Below are 26,299 nucleotides of genomic sequence, written 5' to 3' on the forward strand. Positions count from 1 at the left end.
AATGCTATGCTATAAGTCAGGACGAAACAGGCTGTGAGCCTAGAACACAAATGGAAGAACGACACAAAAAAGGAGGCCTTTATTTACGATGGTCTAATATTTATCCACATTTTATTCCAAACGCTGTATAACCATTCTCCTCACTGTGAAGGTTCTACCGAGTCCCTAGGCACTGAAAAAGGCGTTTTGTGAAAGATATGTTGTTGGTTTTTAAGTAAGTGTTTTGTAGTCTCTGGTGAAATATTGACTTTGATGCCATCTCGTAACATAAGTGAATGGACTGTACACATTGTAATTGACAAATACTATAACTACATAATTCTTAGAAAAGATGCGACTGACGATTCCTATTTCAATACACAGTTCTCGTTTACTTTTAACGCTGTGTTTTAAAATCGTTTATTCAAAAATGTATTTACTTCAATATCTGAGACCTGAAAAGGGCTACGAACTGCAAATGTTTTAAAAGCGATGGAAACAAGGAAACAACAAATTTTGGAATTTTTGATGAATAAAATAGCAGTAAAATAGGCAGCTTTCCACTGTGTAGAAGTACAAAAAATGAGAAAAACCATTCTTTAAGGAAAAGCGTTGTAATTTTTATTTAATGAGGCAGTTCTGCAGTCCATATCGTAGCCTCAGTATCTCCTAGATGGTTATATATGTTGGCCAGCAGAATAAACGTGGGTAAGCAATAAGACAAACGTGTATAACAACAACAGAATATTGGTGACCTCAGTGCACAACGGAATGGGTTGCATTCTAGCTGAAACAGACCAATCGCAATATTGGAAGAACTGATAAACGAAAGTAACGTCTAGCTGTGTTAATTTGAACGGGAAAATAGGTATTAATTTCACATTGAAATCAAACACCTTTGTGTACAGTGACACACTTCTAAACATGATCACTTGGATCTACAGTAAATTAATCACACAAAGTAATTGCTTAGTGGCTTACTGGGTACGTTTAATGATTTTATGTAACAGATAACATACAGTACACATCTATCAATGATTTTTAGCGTATCTGAAGGGGCTGTGTATAAATAATAATGGCTTAGTGACCTCCTACGTAAGATTAATAATTTTATAGACAACGTATCGTACATATTTGTCAATTATTTATTGTCATGGCTCAGGAAGCTGTGTATAAATAGTTAAATATAACAACACAAAAAAAATATGTGTATAAATAGTAAAGGCTTAGTGATTTAGTGGGTAATTTTAATAATATATTTTATACATAATATATGGTACATATGTATCAATTTATTGTCATATCTCTAGAAGTTGTGTATAAATAGAAAATATTACAACACAGACAAACAGATGTTCATTATATTTGAAAAGACTGTTTATAAATAGTTAAATATAAGAACACAAACAATCTGAACATACACAAATGATAAATATAAATAGAACAATATATCTATGACAACCACTCTGTATGCCCTCTTTGGAGCGGTCAGTCTAAGATGCAGTTGTATCAAAGTGTGTCCACTACGGGAAACTGAAAACAATGTGGACACCCTAGTGTAAACAATTTATTCCCAGAGTTTTCTTTCAGTGGGATGTCTGTAACAAATTAAATTTCATTTTTGGTTTTCACTTGTGCCAGAACGGGTCGTAAGCAGTACTGCCACAGACTAGGTGCATGAGCGTGTTATTTTGTCCAACCTCTGTGCAGTAATGATCCACATAGACGTAAGAGGTCTCTATAAGAGACATGATATCAGTCTCATCGTCCCCACGGGAACGTGGAGAGAGATGACGCGGCCCGGTCTGAAGCGATGTGAGTAGGTTGCGAGCCACCTCAGTTCTGTCCATTCGAGTATGCACTTTGCCCAGTGTAAGGCGCTTCACACATCTCGTTCCTGAGGTACTGGCCGCACAGTAGTGATCCCGAGTCGCCTCGTCACCTCCTCCAAAAGTGTCTACGCTGGTGGTCACTTCTGGCCCCAGAAGCCGTCAGTGGGATATACCTGGTAAGCTGTCGGTTCCTGTGAACAACAAAACAAACAACGCTTGAGCAACCACAACAAACACGGAAATGATTTGATTCTCGTGAAGTGAGACCTGTTCAAGCAACATTTTACCTCTGTATAGTCTGTGCGTGCTTTTCTGATGGGAAATCTCTTTCTCAGTACTCTTTTGTGCATCGGTTCCTAGGATTACACACCACTTAAGGGGCTCCGGAACGCCCTATACTTGCAATGTTAAAATAACGCTTATAAATTACATCTTTCCTCACAAAGTATTTGAGGTAGGAAGTTGAACTTTTTACAGATTATTTATTGGAATATGGGCTACAACTTAACACAGGGATTTTAAAAATTTTAGTTCAGTTATTAAAGATGATTTTTTTTCAATTGTAATGAAAATTCACAACATTTTTTTGCTATTTTTTATTTATATATTCAAAACTACACAGTTTTTTGGAAAAAGGCTGTGTTAAATTATGCAGAAGGTAGTGTGTAACATTTACTGAAAGTTTGAAACAAATATGTTTGGAAGATCCTTAGAAAACATGTAATTAGTATGAGAAAATAAAAGTTTTGGGAATCGAGCGACGAAGATTGGATTAACTTTTTAGTGCATTCCAGGTCCGTAGGATGGATTATCTTCATCCTCTGCAAACTCCTCCTCCAGCTTCCTCTTGTTCCTCCTCCTGTTTACTCTTGCTTGTATTTCTAGAGTCTTTATAGCCCTGTCTGCAGCCCGAAGTCGTTCCTTGTCTAAAGCAAGCATCGCTCGTTGTTGTGTTCGTAGATTTTGCTACCATTTTCTTCAGTTGCAATTACTGCAACACTGTTCCAAAAGGTGGTCATGTATGAACGTCTGCTTGTATTTTACTAGCAAGTCCTACGTGCTTTATTATGGAGAGTTCCAGACCAACTTCACTACAATGAATACATCTTACACAGTTTCAAAAAATTCCTTTGAGAACCGACATATCAAATATTTCATTCACATCCGATTCGCCCATAAAACATTCATAGTTTTCACCCATTGAACCAAGCTTCTTCTGTGAAGTATTTTCTTTCCCACTTTGACTGCTATGGGCAGGTATACTTGAGAGGTTAGGTTCACTCACTTGGTTATCGTATTTATTGTTTACAGTAATAACACATACCTTTGGCTTTCCAACATTTCTCCTTTTCTTAAAAGCCTTCAGAGGATTTCTAATAACTTTACTTTTACTCATTATTATACTTCAACAAAACAGAGACTCAAGAAACAGAATTAATTACGAATATTTTCGAGATAACGACAGAGTAAATAAACATGAAACAATCGACAGTCACACCAGCGATATATATTGAACCATCACAGGTTAGCCACAACACATACTTTATCTCACATCACTAAAATGTACCTGTTGCACACGGACGTTAATAATAACACCATTTGACAGCAGTTTAACAGCGCCACAGTGGGTCACGCCCATGTAGAACACATTTCAAAAAAAATTTAAAAATAGTTGTAGTCTTCGGAATTGAATAAATTATATATCTATTAAAAGGTAATAGTCTGCAGATTCAGAAAACGCAAAAAAGTAAAAATTGAACTTTTCATGATTTTGAGCCTTTCCGGAGCCCCTTAAAATAACTTAAAATAACTTACGCTAAGAACCAGCTACCCCATGCGGCCATATTTAAAACAAATGTCTCATTGCAAGAGACAATAATACCAGGACATATATTCGTAAATCTTCAGGAAGAGATATTTTTCAAGATTAGTTCTCACCTTTAGAGTAAGATTCTTTCTTTTAAGCTCGCTTGTGTAGACGATCCAGTTTTCGACGGTACTGACAATGATTTACACTACATACACCATGTGATCAGAAGTATCCGGACATCCCCAAACTCACACGTATGAAAGCATCATGTCTGATCATCAGCATCTATTCATGTCCACTGTGCGTTCCGACGGACTTGGGCAGTTCCAGCAGAACAATGCGACACCCCACACCTCCAGAATTGCTACAGAGTGGCTCCAGGAACGCTTATGAGTTTAAACACTTCCGCCGGCCACCAGACGTCTCAGACATGAATATTATTTAGCATATCTGGGATGCCTTGCAACGTTCTGTTCAGAAGAGATCTCCACCCCCTCGAACTCTTACGGATTTAGGGACAGCCCTGCAGAATTCATAGTGTCAGTTCAGACATTTGTCGAGTCCACGCCACGTCGTTTTGCGGCACTTCTACGTGCTCTCGGGGGCCCTACGCGATATTAGGCAGCTGTACCAGTTTCTTTGGTGTTTCAGTGTATTTACGTGTGGCGAGATGCTAACTTACATCGTGCGACTCCAGAAAGATCGACGTTATCCATTACGCTAGCGTTCTGACGTGTGAAATCCTTTCTTTATTATCATAGCATCTCTTGGAACCTTACATGGTTGATGCATTATTAACTGATTTAAATTATAATAATGACGTGTTGGTGTTAGGTGTTCATGGGTGCATTACCTTGAAACGGCATACTGCAAATCGTAACACAAGCGTGTTTCGTACTTAATTCGTAAATTATTGACGATAACGATTCACTCCTGAGAGAATACTCTTATGAGAAGGCGTTAACCGTCGATAAATCCTTACTAGACCTTTAGTTACAACAGTAATGATAGGAATTCGATTAAAGAATGACGTGTTTTTTACTAATATGCGAAATGTGAGCATGACGCCTTGTGAAAGACCTGTATCGAACGCTGTCGATATTCGATAGGTGTTCCTGCTGTCGTCGATATTGCGCTTGATGTCATATACTCGGGAAAAATGAGTGTTACCCCTGTCTTTGTCGAACCAATGGTAACGCCTACTCACTTGTGGGTGGAAAGGACTAGTTAAACGGTTTTGGACACAGAACATGTAAGAAAACTGCTTCAAGAGGTCCAGCATATAATTTGTACTCTGATCTGCAATTATACTACCAGTTACTCTTAGATAAGGGAAGAAGGCAGCAAATCTTTCCAAATATACGAAATAATTCTCCAAATGGCATATTTGATGCTCTGCACGTAGACACGATGACAATGTGCGGGCTCTGCAGATGAGTATGACCCAATCAGAAAACTGGATTCTAAAAGTTTAAATCCAACGTTTTCCCAAAGTGCCATAACGGAAATTCACTGGGGCTGTGGGAAACCACACCTAATTAGAGACCACTTATCCTGCTGAGAGCCTTCTGCAAAGAATTAGACACTCCTTTCAACACAGAAAAGCATGTCCTGTGGCTCAACGATTTTATGTTGCCAAATACCTCTTAAAAGGATCCCTTTCTTGTGCGGCCAGTCTGTAAATTTTCGACTTTTCGACCTCCACCGTACTACATAGCACATGTTGAAGATGAACCTTTCTCAGCGAGATGTTCCAAGTTCAAAATTTGGTTCATTGGCAGTATGGGTGTCGTGCATAAGGAATTAATTCCTCCAGAACAAACTATGAACCAAGTGTTTTATAAAGATCTGTTTGGCTCCAGGGAAAGGGTGAAGTGATTGAATCACGACACTGCAGACATGTGGATGCTGCATTTTGGTGAAGTCCCATGTCACACACCCTCTTCCATCGCGGAATTTTTGACCTCAAAAGGGATTCCTGTTGTTCCGTAACCCCGCTATTCATCTTGTGACTTCTTTTCCCGAAATTGAAAAATGCTTAAAAGCATGTCATTTTGGGACTTTGAAGAATATTCAAAAGAGTGTTAGTGAGATGTTAAAAGTTTTCAGCTCTGCTACCAAGACGTAACAATGACTTCGCCGATGTATAGCTGCCGAAGGGAACTACTTTGAAGGGGCAGATTGTTGTTTGAGAAAAGGTACAAAATATGGTTGGTGAAAAATCGGTATCATTATTTTTCTCACACACCTCGTTACTGAACAGCTACTTGACTAAGAGAATTCGTACAACATTCTCTGAAACATGTTTGTGGACAGTTTCGAACCAAAACAGCCTTGCTACAGGATGCTAGTAACACTGGCCTACTCCTTCTCAGTACTCTGTTCACAGCAAAATTCCACACCCTAAACCATGCTGAACAGGTTTCTAACGGAAATGGAGTGTGTTTGTGCCACATCTCTGAAGATACTCATTCAATGCTCCTCCAGTCTAGTTCCATAGATCAGAAGTCGATTCAGAACGAAGTCTGCCACTTTGTTTCATTCACGTAGCTAGCGTTATTTCTCAGTGCTGCAGTTTCCATAAGCTTATCCAGGTCCTCTCTTTCTAAGGAAGTAAGAGAATTTGCCAATCGTAATTTTCATGCAATATCTGGTCCCGAATTTTCCGAGCTTGTTAGAGTTGCCCTCTACCAAAACTATGTTTTGATTGGTCTGGTAAAATACATAAATGACTTACCAAACAGCAGGATTATCCGTAGCGTTGGCAGCATTTGTAGAGAAAGAAACATAGGGGATTGTGTGAGAGAGAAAGTGGGAGCTGATGGATTCTCTTTGTTTTCTGTTTCTTTTGCTCATAATTAGGACTGCACATTTTTCAGAGTTAGTCCACTGTGTACTCTATATCCTTGCAACATATAACTTATTTTTTATGCGTAATAAAAGTTAGTTGATTGTCTAACCTCCGCACTTTTATATAAACAAGTACGCTTTAGATGCACAAAAATAAAAATAAATCTATATTATTATTGTTGTTGTTCCGCTCTGTAGAAAGTTCTTGATTATGGTCAAAGGCAAAAGCCCCGCGTTATTATTTATTAGCGTGGATGAACAGAAACATCTTTTATATAAATTCGATGAAGTATTAAAATTATGTTTGATATGTTTTTATTTTGCATTATTTGTAAATTTTACCTTTTTTTGAGCAAATTGCGTTTTCTAACGTTATATGATAAATGTGTATTTCTTTTTATTTTTACTACAATATGCCTCTGTTGTAAGTTACAAATGAACAATTTTCGAGTAAAAGCTGAATTAAATACTGACAGTTTCAAATGGCTCTGAGCACTATGGGACTTAACTGCTGTGGTCATCAGTCCCCTAGAACTTAGAACTACTTAAACCTAGCTAACCTAAGGACATCACACACATCCATGCCCGAAGCAGGATTCGAACCTGCGACCGGAGCGGTCGCGCGGTTCCATACTGTAGCGCCTAGAACCGATCGGCCACTCCGGCCGGCTCTGACAGTTTCACTTTTATCATAAATACTGTTTACTTTTAATTAACAGACATGAGGATTATATAATACGAAAGTGTTCTATGGTTAACGCGATTATTTGTACAGGGTTTATCAGAAAGGATCATCTGATTTTTAAAAAACATAACTGTTACGTTAACTGAGATATTGTTGGAAAGAGCAGAGACTAGAGTATTACTTGCTTCCCGCTAGGTAGCACTAGTGTGTGCCCACTTCAGTTCTAGTAAAAATGGTGTCGGGACAAGAGAAAGCTTTTTGTGTTCCGCGTTTTGCGCAGTGCGGGTCAGTAATAACAGTTCAGCGTGAATTTCGTACTACGAGGTGCATTCAAGTTCTAAGGCCTCCGATTTTTTTTCTCCGGACTGGAAAGAGATAGAAACATGTGCATTGTTTTAAAATGAGGCTGCGTTCATTGTCAGTACGTCCCAGAGATGGCAACACCGTATGGCAGATGGAATTTTACCGACAGCGGCGAGAATGAGAACTGTTTTAAATACTTAAAATGGCGACGTTTTCCTTACTTGAACAGCGTGCAATCATTCGTTTTCTGGATTTGCGTGGTGTGAAACCAATTGAAATTCATCGACACTTGAAGGAGACATGTGGTGATGGAGTTATGGATGTGTCGAAAGTGCGTTCGTGGGTGCAACAGTTTAATGAAGGCAGAACATCGTGTGACAACAAACCGAAACAACCTTGGGCTCGCACAAGCCAGTCTGGCGACATGATCGAGAAAGTGGAGAGAATTGTTTTCACGGATCGCCGAATGACTGCTGAACAGATGGCCTCCAGAGTTGGCATTTCTGTGGGTTCTGTGCACACAATCCTGCATGACGACCTGAAAATGCGAAAAGTGTCATCCAGGTGGGTGCCACAAATGCTGACAGACGACCACACGGCTACCCGTGTGGCATGTTGCTGAGCAATGTTGACGTGCAACGACAGCATGAATGGGACTTTGTGACAATTGATGAGACGTGGATGCCATTTTTCAATCCAGAAACAAAGCGCCAGTCAGCTCATTGGAAGCACATTCACTGCCACCAAAACAATTTCGGGTAACCGCCAGTGCTGAAAAAATGATGGTGTCCATGTTCTGGGAGAGCGAGGGCGTAATCCTTACCCATTGCGTTCCAAAGAGCACTACGGTAACAGGTGCATCCTACGAAAATGTTTTGAAGAACAAATTCCTTCCTGCACTGCAACAAAAACGTCCAGGAAGGGCTGCGCGTGTGCTGTTTCACCGAGACAACACACCCGCACATCGAGCTAACGTTACGCAACAGTTTCTTCGTGATAACAACTTTGAAGTGATTCCTCATGCTCCCTACTCACCTGACCTGGCTCCTAGTGACTTTTGGCTTTTTCCAACAATGAAAGACACTCTCCGTGGCCGCACATTCACCAGCCGTGCTGCTATTGCCTCAGCGATTTTCCAGTGGTCAAAACAGACTCCTAAAGAAGCCTTCGCCGCTGCCATGGAATCATGGCGTCAGCGTTGTGAAAAATGTGTACGTCTGCAGGGCGATTACGTCGAGAAGTAACGCCAGTTTCATCGATTTCGGGTGAGTAGTTAATTAGAAAAAAAATCGGAAGCCTTAGAACTTGAATGCACCTCGTAGGTATGGTGTGGTTCCTCCAACACCACACAGTATTAGACGATGGCATGAACAACTCCGAGAAACAGGTTGTTTGTGTAAAGGCAAGTCGCTGGGCCGTTTCTGAATGTCTGACACAGACGTCGAACGCATCCACCATAATTTCACAAGGATTTCACAGAGCCGCGCGGGATTACCCGAGCGGTCTTAGGGGCTACAGTCCTGGACTGTGCAGCAGGTCCCGGCGGAGGTTCGAGTCCTCCCTCAGGCATGGTTGTGTGTGTTTGTTCTTAGGATAATTTAGGTTAAGTAGTGTGTAAGCTTAGGGACTGATGACCTTAGCAGTTAAGTCCCATAAGGTTTCACACACATTTTTTATTTATTTCACAGAAAACCGTTCACCGCTCAACAGCTCGACGTGCCCCCGATGTCCGTCTGGCGTGTGGTGCATCCACTTTTACACATGCAACCGTAAAAAATTCAGCTATTGCAAGCTCTTTGTGAAGGCTGTTCTGTAATTTCGTTCTTGAAAACATGGAGGACGACAGTTTTCTTCTACGCTTAGTGTTTAGTGACAAGACAACATTCCATTTAAATCGAAAAGTGACCAGTCATAATGTGAGAATTTGGGGTACAGAATAACTACATGAGGTTGTGCAACATGAGAGGGACTCCCCAAAATTTAATGTGTTTTGTGCAGTTTCACGGGAAAACGTGTACGGTCCATTTTTCTTTGCCGAGAACACTGATACAGGAAGCACATATCTCCATATGCTTCAGAACTTTGTTTTCCCACAGTTGGAGACTGATTTCAATTGCTTCATTTACCAACAGGAGGGGTACCGCCACAGTGGCATCTAGAAGTGTGGGAAGTTTTAAATCAAAGGATTACCGAATGATGGATTGGTTGCACTGGACCAAATGATTCAGCCTTACATTACTGGCTTCCAAGGTCACCGGGCCTGACTATATGTGATTATTTCTTGTGGGGCTTATAAAAGACTCTATTTATGTGCCTCCGTTACCAACAACAAAGAATGAAATGAGGCAGCAGCTTTGGAAGCTGTAACTCAAGACATGCTCGCTGCAGTGTGCGAACAATTTGAATACTGCATTGACATATGCCAGGCGTCTCAAGGAGGAGATACTGAACACCTATAAAAAGGTATGAAAAAAACATTTTGAGTTTCCTGCTCATCAAAAATCAAAATTCGTTGTATATGTTTATTAGTTTCAGAAATGTAGACATGCGGAGTTGGGTGACTCTTTTTGATACACGCGTATATCCTCACTCAGTTTCCAGACGACTCACCGCTTCCATTATTGGGGGTGTGGGGGAGTGTGGGGGGGATTTACTGGGTGATCAAAAAGTCAGTATAAATTTGAAAACTGAATAAATCACGGAATAAAGTAGATAGAGAGGTAAAAATTGACACACGTACTTTGGAATGACATGGGCTTTTATTAAAACAAAAAAAAAAAGATTCACAAAATGTCCGACAGTTGGCGCTTCATCTGATCAGAATAGCAATAATTAGCATAACAATGTAAGACAAAGCGAAGATGATGTTCTTTACAGGAAATGCTCAATTTGTCAACCATCATTCCTCAACAATAGCTGTAGTCGAGGAATAATGTTGTGAACAGCACTGTAAAGCAAGTCCGGAGTTACGGTGAAGCATTGGCGTCGGATTTTGTCTTTCAGCATCCCTAGAGACGTCGGTCGATCACGATACACTTGCGACTTCAGGTAATCCCAAAGCCAATAATCGCATGGACTGAGGTCTGGGGACCTGGGAGGCCAAGCATGACGAAAGTGACGGCTGAGCACACGATCATCACCAAACGACGCGCGCAAGAGATCTTTCACGCGTCTAGCAATATGGGGTGGAGCGCCATCCTGCAGAAACATCGTACGTTCCAGCAGGTGCTTATCAACCAGGCTGTGGATGATGCAATTCTGTAACATATCGGCGTACCTCTCACCCATCACGGTAGCAGTTACAAAACCAGAATCACGCATTTCCTCGAAGGAAAAAGGCCCGATAACACTAGATGCGGTAAATCCAACCCATACCGTGACTTTCTCGTCGTGCAATGGAGTTTCCACGACAGTTCTAGGATTTTCGGTAGCCCAAATCCTGCAGTTGTGGGCGTTGACAGACCCTCGGAGCGTGAAATGAGCTTCGTCGGTCCACAACACGCTACTCAACCAATCGTCATCTGCCGCCACCTTTAGAAACGCCCACGCCGCAAATGCCCTCCGCTTTACTAAATCGCCAGGTACAGTTCATGATGCCGATGGATTTTGTACGCATAGCATCGGAGGGTACGCCCAAGTGCCAACTAAACAGTAGTTGTAAGTAGGCTGTATAGGTTTTTTTATTGGTAAATGTGAAAATCTCTGACTGTGCTGTTTGCAGTCTGAGGCTGGTCGGCATTGTTGCAGTAGTCGCTATTGTAGTGTTGGGCAGCTGGATATTAACAGCGCGTAGCTTTGCGCAGTGGGAGGTGAGCCGCCAGCAGTGGTGGATGTGGGGAAGTGAGATGGCGGATTTATGAGAGCGGATGATCTAGACGTGTGTCCATCAGAAAGAGTAAATTTGTGATATTGGATATCATGGACTGATATATATATATGTATTAGGACTTTTGAACACTCTTAAGGTAAATATATTGTTTGTTCTCTATCAAAATCTTTCATTTGCGAACTATGCCTATCAGTAGTTAGTGCCTTCAGTAGTTTGAATCATTTATTTAGCTGGCAGTAAAGGCGCTCGCTGTATTGATTAGTTCGAGTAGCGAAGATTTTTGTGAGGTAAGTGATTTGTGAAACATATAGGCTAATTTAGTCAGGGCTTATTGAAAGTCAGATTACGTTGCTCTAAAAAATATTGTGTGTCAGCTTAAGCACAGTCATGTATAATTTTTCTAAGGGACGTTTCATATAGTGTATGGAACGCCGGTGCGACATGCGACTGCACGAGCGCTGACTTCCCCATGCATAGACGCATAGACGAACCCGCTACAGTCTCCATCTCTTCCTGAACTGTCTCAGCAGCATTACACCTTGTGCTCGGTAGGACACTACGGGATCTATCGTCTAAACAACCCGTGGCTTGGAACTTCGAAATCATTCTCGCCACAGCTGCATTTGTCAACGGACCTTTACCTGATCGAATCCCCTTCCTATGGCGATAGGATCGTAACGCTGAACTAGCATATTCCCCATTCTGATAATACAGCTTCCTTAAAAGCACCTTTTCAGATAACGTCAACATGCTGCGACTGCTGGCGCATCTGATTCTCTCCCTCATTACAGCTCCTTTTATACACGATTGTCATGCGCAGTCACTGAAGTTTTGTTGTCCAGCCCCATCTGTCGGACATTTTGTGAACTTTTTTTTGGTTCTAATAAAATCCCATGTCATTCCAAGCATGTGTGTCAATTTATACTTCTCTATCTACATTATTCCGTGGTTTATTAAGTTTTCACATTTATACTGACTTTTTGATCACCCGGTAGTAAGACAGTGATCACATGCGTGAACAAAGCGATAGAAATTACGTAACGCCCGATAGGTATGCAACACACCTAACGTACAAGTGACACATTTATGATCTTAACTGCCGAAAGCTACTAGACTTATCGCCCTCACCCCGACCCTTCAGTACCTTGGCGTCACCCTCGACCGTCGCCTCTTCTGGACACCCCATCTCCAGACAACCCAAGCCGAGGCACGCTCCCGACTCCGTCTCCTCGAGCTCCTTTCCGGCCATACGTGGGGTCTGGACCCCTCCACCATCCTCCACACCTATAAATCCCTCATCCGCCCTTTGTTACACCCATCCGGCCTGGATCTCCGACCCCCCTACCTTTTTATAAATCCCTCCAAATCCTTGAACGTCATGCTCTCCGCCTCACCTATCGCATCCGTCTCCATTCCCCAATGCGGATCCTGTACGATCTCCTTCCGTTCCCCCACCTCCTCCTTTTCCTTGAAAGGATACGGCTCCTGTACACCTCCCGCAAACTCGATCCTCCTCACCTGCGTGTCTCGCCCATCCTCTCCTACCCCCGCCCACTGCCCCGCCTGTATTCCCACATCCCACCCGGTTTCCATCTCTCCACCCTCCTTACCCTCTCCCAAGGTGGATTCCGCCAGTTCCCCCTCCCTGATGATGTCCTCCTCCCCTCCATCTACCCCTCCTATCAACTTTGAACCTCCCCCCCCCCACTTCTTGTGTCTTTTCCTTTAGGCACCCTTCCTCCCTTCTCTCTCCTTTTCCCCCATCCCCCTTCCACCACCCCTCTTCCCCCAGACTTCCTCTCCCCCTTCCTCCCTTCCCCCTATCTCCCATGCCCGTGGCATCTCTGCTCTCCCCTCTCCCACCCCCCCTCCTCCTCTCTTGGCAGGTACACACTCAGTGGACATTCGTGTGCCGGAGATCATCGCCATCAGTGTCTCGTGTGTGTGGCTTCGTTTTGTGTTTAGTGTTCTTTCGCCGTCACACCACCACTGTTCACGTGTGACGTCGCCGTCATCCGTGTTATGTGCGCCGTGTCAACTAGTGTTAGTGTTTTTTCTCGTCCAGTGTGAACGGCTTAATGTTTATTGTTTTTCGTATCAACAGTTTTTGGCACGCCGTTTTTATTGTATTATCTGTGCCACCTGTATGTCATATTATTGTACCACTCACGGCTGAAGAACAGCGTAATATGCTGCTGACAGCCCGCCTTGTAAAAAGGTGATTAAAATAACAATAAAGAAAAAAAAGAAAGCTACTAGGAAAACTGCCATGGCCTACATCACTCGTGATAGTCTATGGTGGTGTTACAGCTTTAGCTTCAGGTGACTCACCTTATGTGTATGAATCGGCTGGCGTGGCCCTTTGACCAGGGGCTGGCGTCCACCAGCAGGGGCAGCGTTTCCACCCAGCGTTCGACGCTCGTCCTCAGCTCCTCCTGCTGGCCAAAGATGTCGCCAGCAGGTGCCACTCGCAGCACGCGCCCCAGGAACATGTAGCTCAGCTGGACAAAGGAAGGACGGAGTGTTCACACCACTGACTGATTCATCCATTAAATCATGCATTCATCACGACAGTAAATCGTATGGCTAAACAAAATTTTCAGATTTGAGGATACTTTCAGTGATGGATGTAGCAATCATAAACTGCACTTACCAGCTACTCTGAAATGTTAACCCTAGGACGCCCTATGGGGGGGGGGGGGGGGTTCGTTGAACCCACAATTTTTTTATGTCCCCTGCTTTTGCCCAAGTAACTTTCATACTATGTATTCCCTTTCAGTTATTGTTTGTTGACTATTTTATGAAACGTTATTGTCAATATATTTTATAGAAAATTCCTGCTTTGAAAGAAAAAATAAATAAACTTATTATGGGTCCAACAAACCCCCCCCCCCCCCCTCTTAGGCTTCCATGCTATAGAAAATTTCCCTTAGTAGGATTTCGTATTTATCATCTCTACAACAATGCAAGTTAGTTTCTTGTTGTTTGGTATACTTGATATTCACAACAATCGGTTTACTTTCAGAGGAAGTGACTGTTGATGTCAGTCAGCTGCTATTTATCTTGCAGTGAGTTAGTGCAGTTTCGAACACGTGGGCCTCCAGTAACTTTGGTGTCCTACACAGCAAAAACGAAACCAAGTAAAAGCTTACTGATGTTGTCAACAATGCACCAAGATAAAGGCACTGTTGGAGGAGAGAAGAATAAAACCGAGATAAATGCATATTATAATCCCACTAAAGGGTGGAATTGATACCATGATCAAATGGCGCGTATGTACACCTGCAAGAGGGGAACAAAGAGATGACCTCTATCTGTATTTTACTCTCTCATCGACATTTGTGCTATCAATGCAATCACCAAATTCATCCAGCAACATCCAAGATGGAATGAAAAGAAACACAACAAACGGAAACTTTATCTTATGTAAGCTGGGATGGAACTAGTGGAATTGCAGGTAGAAGAAAGAAGTGCCAATGCAAGAGGGTTATGTAACCAAATTGTTCAATCAATGGAGACTATTCTACAAAAGAAAATCAAAGAAGTGACAACAGAAGCATGTCAGCCTCCTGCAGGGAAAGGTCAGTGCCATATTTGTGTAAGAAAGGCTAAAACAAAGAAGCTGAAGTACAACAATCTAAGTAAACCAAAACAGTATTGTGGACATTGTCATAAGCATGTGTGTAACACACATTGAGAAAAAATTGTGGAGTGTGTCTCTTGCCTTGAAGTTGAGGACTCAGAGTAGTCTATTGTATATGAAAACATCTGTATTTTGTATTGTAATACGTCAATTTCTTATTCACTCAATCCAAATTTATAACAATTAACAACATTTATAAACCGATGCCTTAGTTAAAATACATAAACCATTCTGAAAGTTATAATTTTTCGTCAGTAAACTTATTTAATAGCTGTGGGCTCGCCGAACACCCCTCGCCCCCCCCCCCCCTTAGGCATCCAAGTTAGAAAAAAAGGCTTGGGCGTCCTAGGGTTAAGTCTTTATTGATACACTGAAGCGCCAAAGAAACTGGTATAGGCATAGGTATTAAAATATAGGGATATGTAAACAGGCAGAATAGGCCACTGCGGACGGCAACGCCTATATGAGACAAGTGTCTGGCGCAGTTACCTAGACTTAAGTGAGTCTGCACGTGGCCTTATCGTCGGCGCACGAGAAATGGGACACAGCATCTCCGAGGTATGAGCGAATTGGGGACTTTCCCGTACGACCATTTCACGAGTGTACCGTGAATGGCAGGAATCGGGTAAAACATCAAAGCTCCTACATCTCTGAGGCCGGAAAAAGATGCTGCAACAATGGGACCAACAACGACTGAAGAGATTCGTTAAACGTGGCGGAAGTGCAACCCATCCGCGAATTGCTGAATGTTTCAACGCTGAGCCATCGACAAGCGTCAGCTTGCGAATCATTCAACAAAACATCAACGATATGGGCTTTTGGAGTCGAAGACCCACTTGTGTACCCTTGATGACTGCAGGAAACAGAGCTTTACGCTTCGCCTGGGCCAGTCATCACACTGTCGATGACTGGAAACATGTTGTCTGGTCGGACGAATCTCGTTTCAAATTGTATCGAGCAGATGCACGTGTATTGGTATGGAGAGAACCTCATGAATCGGTGGACCCTGCATGTCAACAGGGGACTGTTCAAGCTGGTGGAGGCTCTGTAATGGTGTGCGGAGCGTGCAGCTGGAGTGATATGGGACCCCTGATACGTCTAGATATGACTGTGGCGGGTGACACGTACGTAAGCATCCCGTCTGATCACCTGCATCCATTCACTTCCATTGTGCATTCCGACGAACTTGCGAAATTCCAACAGAACAATGCGACACTCCATTCCTCCAGAATTGCTGCAGAGTGGCTCCAAAAATACTCTTCTGAGTTGAAACACTTCTGCTGGCTATCAAACTCCCCAGAAATGAACTTTATTGAGTATATCTGGGATTCCTTGTAACGTGCTGTTCAGGAAATATTTTCACCCTCTAGCACTCTTACGGATTTATGGACAACCCTGCAGGATTCATGGTGCAGTTCCATCCAGCACCACTTCAGACATTAGTCTAATGCCACGTCGTGTTGCAGCACGTCTGCGTGCTAGCGGGGTCTGTACACGATACTATGCAGGTGTACCAGTTATTTAGCGCTTCAGTGTATTTAGGTAAGTTTTTTATTCTGTGCACATATTTACAGAAGACGCACCGTTATATTTTTTTTTGTTTCGTATGGGAGGATAAGGGGCTGACTACATGTTTCGTGCGCTGCTCTAACAATCACATCATTAGCGACCTCAAAGGAATGCATTTGGCCGAACTGAACCTCATGTTCTGCACACGACTTAACGGAATTGTTTGCTTATTAGATAGGCATACGAATCTCTCACTTAGAATACAATTTAATGGGAAGCTGACTCGCACTGTAATGAATGGTCCGAAATGATATTGTTGTTTTCCTGGCAGGTGTCACTGTTTACCCCTTCCTGTCCTGAAAACTGGACTTTTTTCTCGTTTTTTAAAGGAAATGTTGAAGCAATTTGAATTCTATGAATATTTTGACATATTGGACGACGACATAAATAGTGAAGTAATTCTTTCACTACAAACATTATGAGAAACGCAGTAGGACGATGATGTGTGTCGAGTTTTGTTTCACTATAACTGACTTCTAACTATCGCATTACAATTATTATTATTATACATTCTTGCTCTTAAGACACTGATTGAACCTGAATGTTACATGATTATTCAATTTTCCCCTTTTATCATGTTTTCTTCTTCTTTTCTCTTTCACTACATCAGTACATCAAAAATCCTCTTTGTGAGTCTGGGTTGTTCGTTCTGTGTATGTGCCCAAAGAATGTCAATCGACATTTCCTATTCATCCATGTACCACCTCTATGTACTGCTCCAGAAAATTTTAGAAGGTTTTTACGTTCTACATTTTCTGTCTCTGTGATGCCCGATGCCCTAATTGTAGTCGTTTCTGACACATATAGAGCTTCAGGTAGTACCACTGTATTGTAGTGCGTGAGTTTCTCCTGTCTTGAGATGCTCGTTTAATTGTAGTGCATCCGTGCAACTTTGTACGCTTTCTGAAGTTTTTCTGTTGGTTCTGTACTGGCTGCCTTGTTTGAGTCTCCTATTTGTATGTATTCGCAATATAACTAATATAATCAATACAATTAATAATAATCAATATAATTAATATTATGAGAATAGGCAATAAATAAACGTTTACTCTTATTTTACTATTATTTGATAGAAATACTTGCAAAATGTTTCACAGTTTGGAATTCGTAGTTTATGACGTGAAACTTCAATGATGACAAGTTTATAAACTTTTTGACAGTAACACATGATGTAAACTGCTACACTTTTTTGTCTAAGGGTTTGAAAAAACCACTTCCCTTTGCAACACGGAGGCATGGGTTCTGTTCTATGCAGTTCGTTTTACTTGTGCTTATGCAGCGCCCATATTGACACGATCGATATGAGAAAATGTCGTGCATTGTGCTCCAGTTACCGTGTATGTTGTTTCGCTTGTACAATATAGGTTTTGGGTAACGCTTGTATATTTTCCCTTTTTTGAGGTGCCTAAACAAAAAAATGGCTCTGATCACTATGCGACATAACTGCTGAAGTCATCAGTCGCCTAGAACATAGAACTAATTAAACCTAACTAACCTAAGGACATCACACACATCCATGCCCGAGGCAGGATTCGAATCCGCCACCGTAGCGGTCGCTCGGTTCCAGACTGTAGCGCCTAGAACCGCACGGCGTGCCTAAACAATTTTCTAACAGTGTCTGACAATGAAAAATGGGCTCCTCTTGCTGCTTGCACTTATCATAACTTGGTTTTTACACTAATGACAGAAGCCAGCAGCTGACAACTGAAATTTCTGCAAAGTGCAGCAAACAGTGGCGAAACGCTACTCATACCATAATCCTGTAGCACAGAACAAATGTGATATTCTTTTAGGCTTGCATATAAAACACAAGTATAATATGCATCGAAGACTCCTCATAAAAGCGAAAACATAACACAGCGGGTGCACAACAGTGTCCGGTCGAGGCTAATGTTGTGGATTAATTACCTTAGTCTAACAGTAGAGCTAGCACAAATATAATGGAAAATTATTATCGACAGACATGAGATTGCTGGTAACTTTCCATGGTGCAGCACAATCTACTCCTTTTCAAACAACTGTACAGAACCGATTGCCGAAAAACTCAGTTTAACATAACTAGGATTCAGTGAGATAACGAATTCTTTACAGACGAATGGAAAAACTGGTAGAAGCCGACCTCAGGGAAGATCAATTTGGATTCCGTAGAAATGTTGGAACACGTGAGGGAATACTGACCTTACGACTTCTCTTAGAAGAAAGATTAAGGAAAGGCAAACCTATGTTTCTAGCATTTGTAGACTTAGAGAAAGATTTTGACAATGTTGACTGGAATACTCTCTTTCAAATTCTGATGAAGGCAGGGGTAAAATAGAGGGAGCGAAAGGCTATTTACAATTTGTACAGAAAGCAGATGGCAGTTATAAGAGTCGAGGGACATGAAAGGGAAGCAGTGGTTGGGAAGGGAGTGAGACAGGGTTGTAGCCTCTCCCCGATGCTATTCAATCTGTATATTGAGCAAGCAATAAAGGAAACAAAAGAAAAGTTCGGAGTAGGTATTAAAATCAATGGAGAAGAAATAAAAACTTTGAGGTTCGCCGATGACATTGTAATTCTGTCAGAGACAGCAAAGGACTTGGAAGAGCAGTTGAACGGATTGGACAGTGTCTTGAAAGGAGGGAATAAGATGAACATCAACAAAAGCAAAACGAGGGTAATGGAATGTAGTCGAATTAAGTCGGGTGATGCTGAGGGAATTAGATTAGGAAATGAGACGCTTAAAGTAGTAAAGGAGGTTTGCGATTTGGGGAGCAAAATAACTGATGATGGTCGAAGTAGAGAGGATATAAAATGTAGACTGGCAATGGCAAGGAAAGCGTTTCTGAAGAAGAGAAATTTGTTAACATGGAGTATAGATTTAAGTGTAAGGAAGCCGTTTCTGAAAGTATTTGTATGGAGTGTAGCCATGTATGGAAGTGAAACGTGGACGATAAATAGTTTAGACAAGAAGAGAATAGAAGCTTTCGAAATGTGGTGCTACAGAAGAATGCTGAAGATTAGATGGGTAGATCACATAACTAATGAGGAGGTATTGAATAGAATTGGGGAGAAGAGGAGTTTGTGGCACAACTTGACCAAAAGAAGGTATTGTGGTTGGTAGGACATGTTCTGAGGCATCAAGGGATCACCAATTTAGTACTGGAGGGCAGCATGAGGGTAAAAATCGTGGAGGGAGACCAAGAGATGAATACACTAAGCAGATACAGAAGGATGTAGGCTGCAGCAGGTACTGGGAGATGAAGAGGCTTGCACAGGATAGACTAGCATGGCGAGCTGCATCAAATCAGCCTCAGGACTGAAGACCACAACAACAAACAACAACAACGAAGGCATGTTGGTTTCGTCTTGACAGAACTACATGACACGATTTCAGCTGGCGCAGAGTGGCGACATAAACATGAAACTATATTAAAGCAGAAAGTGTAGAAACATCGCAGATTGGGTGTGAGCAAGGCAATACAGCCAGTCCGGCAGGAAGGAAAACGATATCGGGACACCCACCTTCGTGTGAGGTCGGATGGATAGCAATATGATTCCCATGGGAGTTCTCAAGGCATCAGTACTGATTATTTGAGGAGCAGCATATCGGTATTCAAGCAGTGTCGTATCTGAGAAGGTTCTCGACTTTTTCAAAGAGTCCTTGCTACTTTACTGTCAGAAAATTAGGAAGATACTACGTAAAACATTTAACGATTCGTCGGGCAACGGTTTTTGAGCGGCGTCTTTTATCTGTGAATTACACATCTGCAGGAGTCTTCCAACAGTGCTCACTCCTGAAATGCTCGCTGCCTCAGTTGTAAACAGCATACAAGAGCACTGATTTGTTGGGGTTTACGTTAAAGTCAGTAAGATCGTTAAAAATCGCAGATATGTCAGTTGATCATGACCGGGCCAAGTGTGGTGTCACCGCCAGACACCACACTTGCTAGGTGGTAGCCTTTAAATCGGCCGCGGTCCGGTAGTATACGTCGGACCCGCGTGTCGCCACTATCAGTGATTGCAGACCGAGCGCCGCCACACGGCAGGTCTAGAGACTTACTAGCACTCGCCCCAGTTGTACAGCTGACGTTGCTAGCCATGGTTCACTGAGACTTACGCTCTCACTTGCCGAGACGATAGTTAGCATAGCCTTCAGCTAAGACAATTGCTACGACCTAGCAAGGCGCCATTTATCTTTTGCTGGTTCTCTTATAAATCCTATACCGTCAGACCTATGTTCTCCAATTATGGAATAAAGTTAAGCATTCTACCAGTTATCTCCTGTTTGCTAGTCTTATTTCTCTGACCTGTTCCAGACCTCACGACCGTTTGCGTGAGCTTTAACAGCGTGCATTTCGGCCTCCTCAAGAAACACGGTGTTGGCACTTATGTCAACACCTCACCAAATATTTCACGAAATAAGCGTCAAACAAAAAAACTACAAAGATCGAAACTTGTCTAGCTTGAAGGGGGAAACCAGATGGCGCTAAAGTTGGTCCGCTAGGTGGCGCTGGCATAGGTCAAACGGATATCAACTGCGTTTATTTTTAAATAGGAACCCCCATTTTTATTACATATTCCTGTAGTACGTAAAGAAATATGAATGTTTTAGTTGGACCACTTTTTTCGCTTTTTGATAGATGGCGCTGCAATAGTCTCAAACGTAAGCCTCACAATTTTAGACGAACAGTTGGTAACAGGTAGGTTTTTTAAATTAAAATACAGAACGTACGTACGTTTGAACATATTGTTTCTTTTGTTCCAATGTGATACACGTACCTTTGTGAACTTGTCATTTCTGAGAACGCATGCTGTTACAGCGTGATTACCTGCAAATACCACATTAATGCAATAAATGCTCGAAATGATGTCCGTCAACCTCAGTGCATTTGGCAAGACGTGTCACGACATTCCTCTCAACAGTGAGTAGTTCGCCTTCCGTAATGGTCGCACATGCATTGACAGTGCGCTGACACATGTTGTCAGGCGTCGCCGGTGGATCACGATAGCAAATATCCTTCAACTTTCCCCACAGAAATAAATCCGGGGACGTCAGATCCGATGAACGTGCGGGTCACGGAATGGTGCTTCGACGACCAATCCACCTGTCATGAAATATGCTATTCAATACCGCTTCAGCCGCACGCGAGCTATGTGCCGGACATCCATCATGTTGGAAGTACATCGCCATTCTGTCATGCAGTGAAACATCTTGTAGTATCATCGGTAGAACATTACGTAAGAAATCAGCATACATTTAGATTGCCATCGATAAAATGGGGGCCAATTATCCTTCCTCCCGTAATGCCGCACCATACATTAACCCGCCAAGGCCGCTGATGTTATACTTGTTGCAGCCGTCATGGATTTTCCGTTGCCCAATAGCGCATATTATGCCGGTTTAAGTTACCGCTGTTGATCAATGACGCTCCGTCGCTAAATAGAACGCGTGCAAAAAATCTGCCATCGTCCCGCAGTTTCCCTTGTGCCCAGTGGCAGAACTGTACACGACGGTCAAAGTCGTCGCCATGCAATTGCTGGTGCGTTGAAATATGGTACAGGTGCACTCGATGTTGATGAAGCATTCTCAACGCCGACGTTTTTGAGATTCCAGATTCTCGCGCAATTTGTCTGCTACTGATGTGCGTATTAGCCACGGCAGTAGCTAAAACACCTACTTGGGCATCATCATTTCTTGCACGTCGTGGTTGATGTTTCACACGTGGCTGAACTCCCTGTTTCCTTAAATAACGCAACTATTCGCGCGAACGGTCCGGACACTTGGATGATGTCGTCCAGGATACCGAGCAGCATACATAGCACACGCCCGTTGTGCATTTTGATCACAATAGCCATACATCAACACGATATCGACCATTTCCGCAATTGGTAAACGGTCCATTTTAACACGGGTAATGTATGACGAAGCAAATACCGTCTGCACTGGCGGAATGTTACGTGATACTACGTAGTTATAAATTTGTGACTATTACAGCGCCATCTATCACAAAGCGAAAAAAGTGGTCCAACTAAAACATTCATATTTCTTTACGTACTACACGAATATGTAATAAAAAAGGGGGTCCTATTTAAAAATAAACGCAGTTCACATCCGTTTGAGCTATGGCAGCGCCATTTAGCGGGCCAGCCATAGCGCGATCTGGTTTTCCCCTTCAAGCTAGACGAGTTTCGTTGTTTGTAGTTTTTTCGTTTGATGCTTATTTCGTGAGATATTTCGTCCAGTCACTATCAGCGGATCACCCTATATATCAGTAGAGCCTTAAGTGTCTGACGTATGGTAAAGCACAGCCTTTTGCAGTACATCTCCTGTTAATGTCCGTAAGGGCGAAACTGCCATTGTGGGAATAGATACCTTTTACATTCAATGGTGACAATGATGTTTTTTAGTATTATGGTTATTTATTCCTTCGTATCTCATTATGATAGCTATGTAATAATAATAAATGTAACTCTGTTTTGAGGTGATGTTTTTATTGTGGGCTCTATCCCCAGGGGAAACCTTAAAAGGAACGTACAGAGAGTGTTTAAGCTCTTTCATTTCTCACATTAAGTTCGTCTCACAGCCATCCTCACAGGTTCTGTTCTCTAACTCTGCAGTTTGAGAACACAACTGCAGGGAAAGGACAGCACATACAGAAAATAGACACACATCAGTGGACAGAGCATGTCTCTAAGCTTTTATCTGACATCACCAGTGCACTGTACGGATGCCGTCTGTGAAGCAGCAAGAGCGCAATTCGCCACTGACATCGACTGCCTAGGAAAGGGCAATGTCAGCAGCCCACTTTGGAAATGTGCTCATTGTGTTGCCTATCAATGGGCGCAAACTAAATCGTTGTGACAGTTCGGAGTGGTTAATTTATGTCTATCTGTTCTGACATGCATGCCCCCTTGTGGACCTACACCGTTGCATGTATTAGCAATCGAAACTTGGAGTGGTGGTGTATCCACTGATACGTTTAATTTTTACTTACATCTTGTGGTTTCAATGCAGTCGTTTGAATCCCCAGAGGTACTTATGAATAATTGTGTATATATGAGGGTTGGATAAAGAGTGGTACCAACACTATCACAACATGAAGGACATGCTCCAAATGGCATGCACACTATCCGTAACTGACAGCAGCAGGTTAGCTGGAGGAGCGCACTGACTGTTGATGGCAGTGTTTGAGTCAGTGGCTGTGTGTACTGTCTGAAAGTGTGTGTGTGTGGTGGTGGTGGTGGGGGGAGGGGCAGTTTTAGCACCCATACAGTATCTTTAGGAAACGTGAACAATATGCATGGAACAGGATCGAAGTGGCATGTGGTTGGAGTGGCGACATTGTTTTCAGGGACTGCGTGAAGCTTGTAGTACTGCAGCATTGACATACCGTGCGGTGGTGAGATGCGTGAAAATGTTTTGGGATGGTGGGGAGCCGGCCAGGGCGGCCGAGCGGTTCTAGGCACTACAGTCCGGAACCGCGCGACCACTACATTCGCAGGTTCGAATCCTGCCTCGGGCATGGATGTGTGTGATCTCCTTAAGTCGGTTAGGTTTAAGTAGTTCTAAGTTCTAGGGGACTCATGACCTCAGATGTTAAGTCCCATAGTGCTCAGAGCCATTTGAACCATGAGATGGTGGGGATGTCATTAGTGATTGGCCCCATTTGGGCTGTCGCTGGGGACGAAACGAGAATTGACCTGCTTGCCTTCCTGCTGTGTGTCGATCACCGGTGGACTGTATCCCATTGTCTTCCATGACAAAGCACGACACCACTCTGTGCTCGGGAAGTCCTGCATATGTGAGGTTGTACAATATGAGTCCATGTGATTATGACCTCTTGGCCAAAATGTTGGAAGCTCTTCATGGCATCCATTACAACACAGTGGAAGACATCATTCGTGCTTAGGGTCGCCTTTGCGAGACATCGACAGAGATGGAGATGCTGATGATCCCATATGGTTGAGGGAAGGTGATCGAGATATGGTATAATTATCCTGAGTGCGTGTAATATGAAGAAGGTCTTTAAGTAAAGTCTGGATGAATTATAACTGTGTTTCCATATCCAGCCCTTGTACATGACGGCCAAAATAGAACAGGTCCATGAAATATTTGATGCACCTTGAATACACAACCCCGGTTGCGGAAAATGTAAGTTGGGTTGCCTACCTTAAGGTGCATGAAATATCTTCTGGGCCACTTTTATTTTGCCCACCCCGTATGTTTTTTTTATTTTATTTTTATTTTATTTATTTATTGCTCTGTGGGACCAAATTAAGGAAAAGTCTCCATGGTCATGCAACGAGTCAATACATGAAATTATAACATGATATTAGAAACAGATAAAATGAAATATAAAAAAAACATTCAGGTGACAAGTCGTAAGTTTAAATAAAGAAAATCAACAATGTAACACTAGAATTTGCTTAATTTTTCAGCTCCTCCAGGAGCTCTGCGACAGAGTAGAAGGAGTGAGCCATGAGGAAACTCTTCAGTTTAGACTTAAAAGAGTTTTAGCTACTGCTAAGATTTTTGAGTTCTTGTGGTAGCTTATTGAAAATGGATGCAGCAGAATACTGCACTCCTTTCTGCACAAGAGTCAAGGAAGTGCATTCCACATACAGATTGGATTTCTGCCTAGTATTAACTGAGTGAAAGCTGCTAACTCTTGGGAATAGGCTAATATTGCTAACAACAAACGACATTAAAGAAAGTATATACTGCGAGGACAATGTCAGAATTCACAGACTATTGAATAGGGGTCAACAAGAGGCTCTCGAACTTACACCACATATAGCTCGGACAGCCCGTTTTTGAGCCAAAAATACCCTTTTTGAATCAGAAGAATTACCCCAAAAAATAATACCATATGACATAAGTGTATGAAAATATGCGAAGTAGACTACTTTTCGTGTTGAAGTGTCACATATTTCAGATACTGTTCTAATGGTAAATAAAGCAGCATTTAGTTTCTGAACAAGATCCTGGACATGGGCTTTCCACAACAGCTTACTATTTATCCGAACGCCTAGGAACTTGAACTGTTCCGTCTCGCTTATAATATGCCGATTCTGTCTGATCAAAATATCGGTTCTTGTTGAATTGTGAGTTAGTAACTGTAAAAACTGAGTTTTACTGTGATTTAGCATCAAATTATTTTCCACAAGCCACGAACTTATTTCATGAACTACATTATTTGATACTGTTTCAATATTACACACAAGATCCTCCACTATCAAGCTGGCGTCATCAGCAAACAGAAATATTTTTGGATCACGTGTAATACTAGAAGGCATATCATTTATGTAAATAAGAAACAGCAGTGGCCCCAGCACCGACCCTTGGGGAACGCCCCATTTAACAGTGCCCCATTGGGAGTGAACATCACTACCACTCTCAATATTGCGGAGAATTACCTTCTGCTTTCTGTTCTAAAAGTAAGAGGTGAACCAATTGTAAGCTACTCCCCTTACTCCATAATGGTCCAACTTCTGCAGTAATATTTTGTGGTCAACACAGTCAAAAGCCTTCGTTGAATCAAAGAAAACACCTAGCGTTCGCACTCTTTATTCATTCCGTCCAAAACCTCACAGAGAAAAGAGAATATAGCATTTTCAGTTGTTAAACCATTTCTAAAACCAAACTGAACATTTGACAGCAAATTATGTGAATTTAAATGCTCCAGTAACCTTGTATATGCAACTTTCTCGATAACTTTAGCAAACACCGATGGCGTAGAAATAGGTCTAAAATTGTCAACATTATCAATGTCTCCCTTTTTATAAAGTGGCTTCACTACCGAGTACTATAAACGGTCAG

General features: G+C 42.2%; 1 protein-coding gene across 1 annotated transcript in view; it reads right to left on the reverse strand.

Annotated features, from left to right (window-relative positions):
* Window positions 1-1,205: 1,205 nt before the first annotated feature.
* The window catches only part of LOC124552722, a 61,307-nt gene continuing 36,213 nt past the window's right edge, over window positions 1,206-26,299 (reverse strand). The window contains exons 4-5 of the mRNA XM_047127062.1: window positions 13,620-13,789; window positions 1,206-2,002 (exon numbers count right to left, since the gene is read on the reverse strand). Coding sequence (XP_046983018.1) covers window positions 1,918-2,002; window positions 13,620-13,789 — 255 coding nt within the window. The 3' untranslated portion in view covers window positions 1,206-1,917. The remainder of the gene's footprint in view (window positions 2,003-13,619; window positions 13,790-26,299) is intronic.

This window comes from Schistocerca americana, chromosome 10 (genome assembly GCF_021461395.2).
Source record: "Schistocerca americana isolate TAMUIC-IGC-003095 chromosome 10, iqSchAmer2.1, whole genome shotgun sequence".
In the NCBI taxonomy this organism is placed as follows: domain Eukaryota; kingdom Metazoa; phylum Arthropoda; class Insecta; order Orthoptera; family Acrididae; genus Schistocerca; species Schistocerca americana.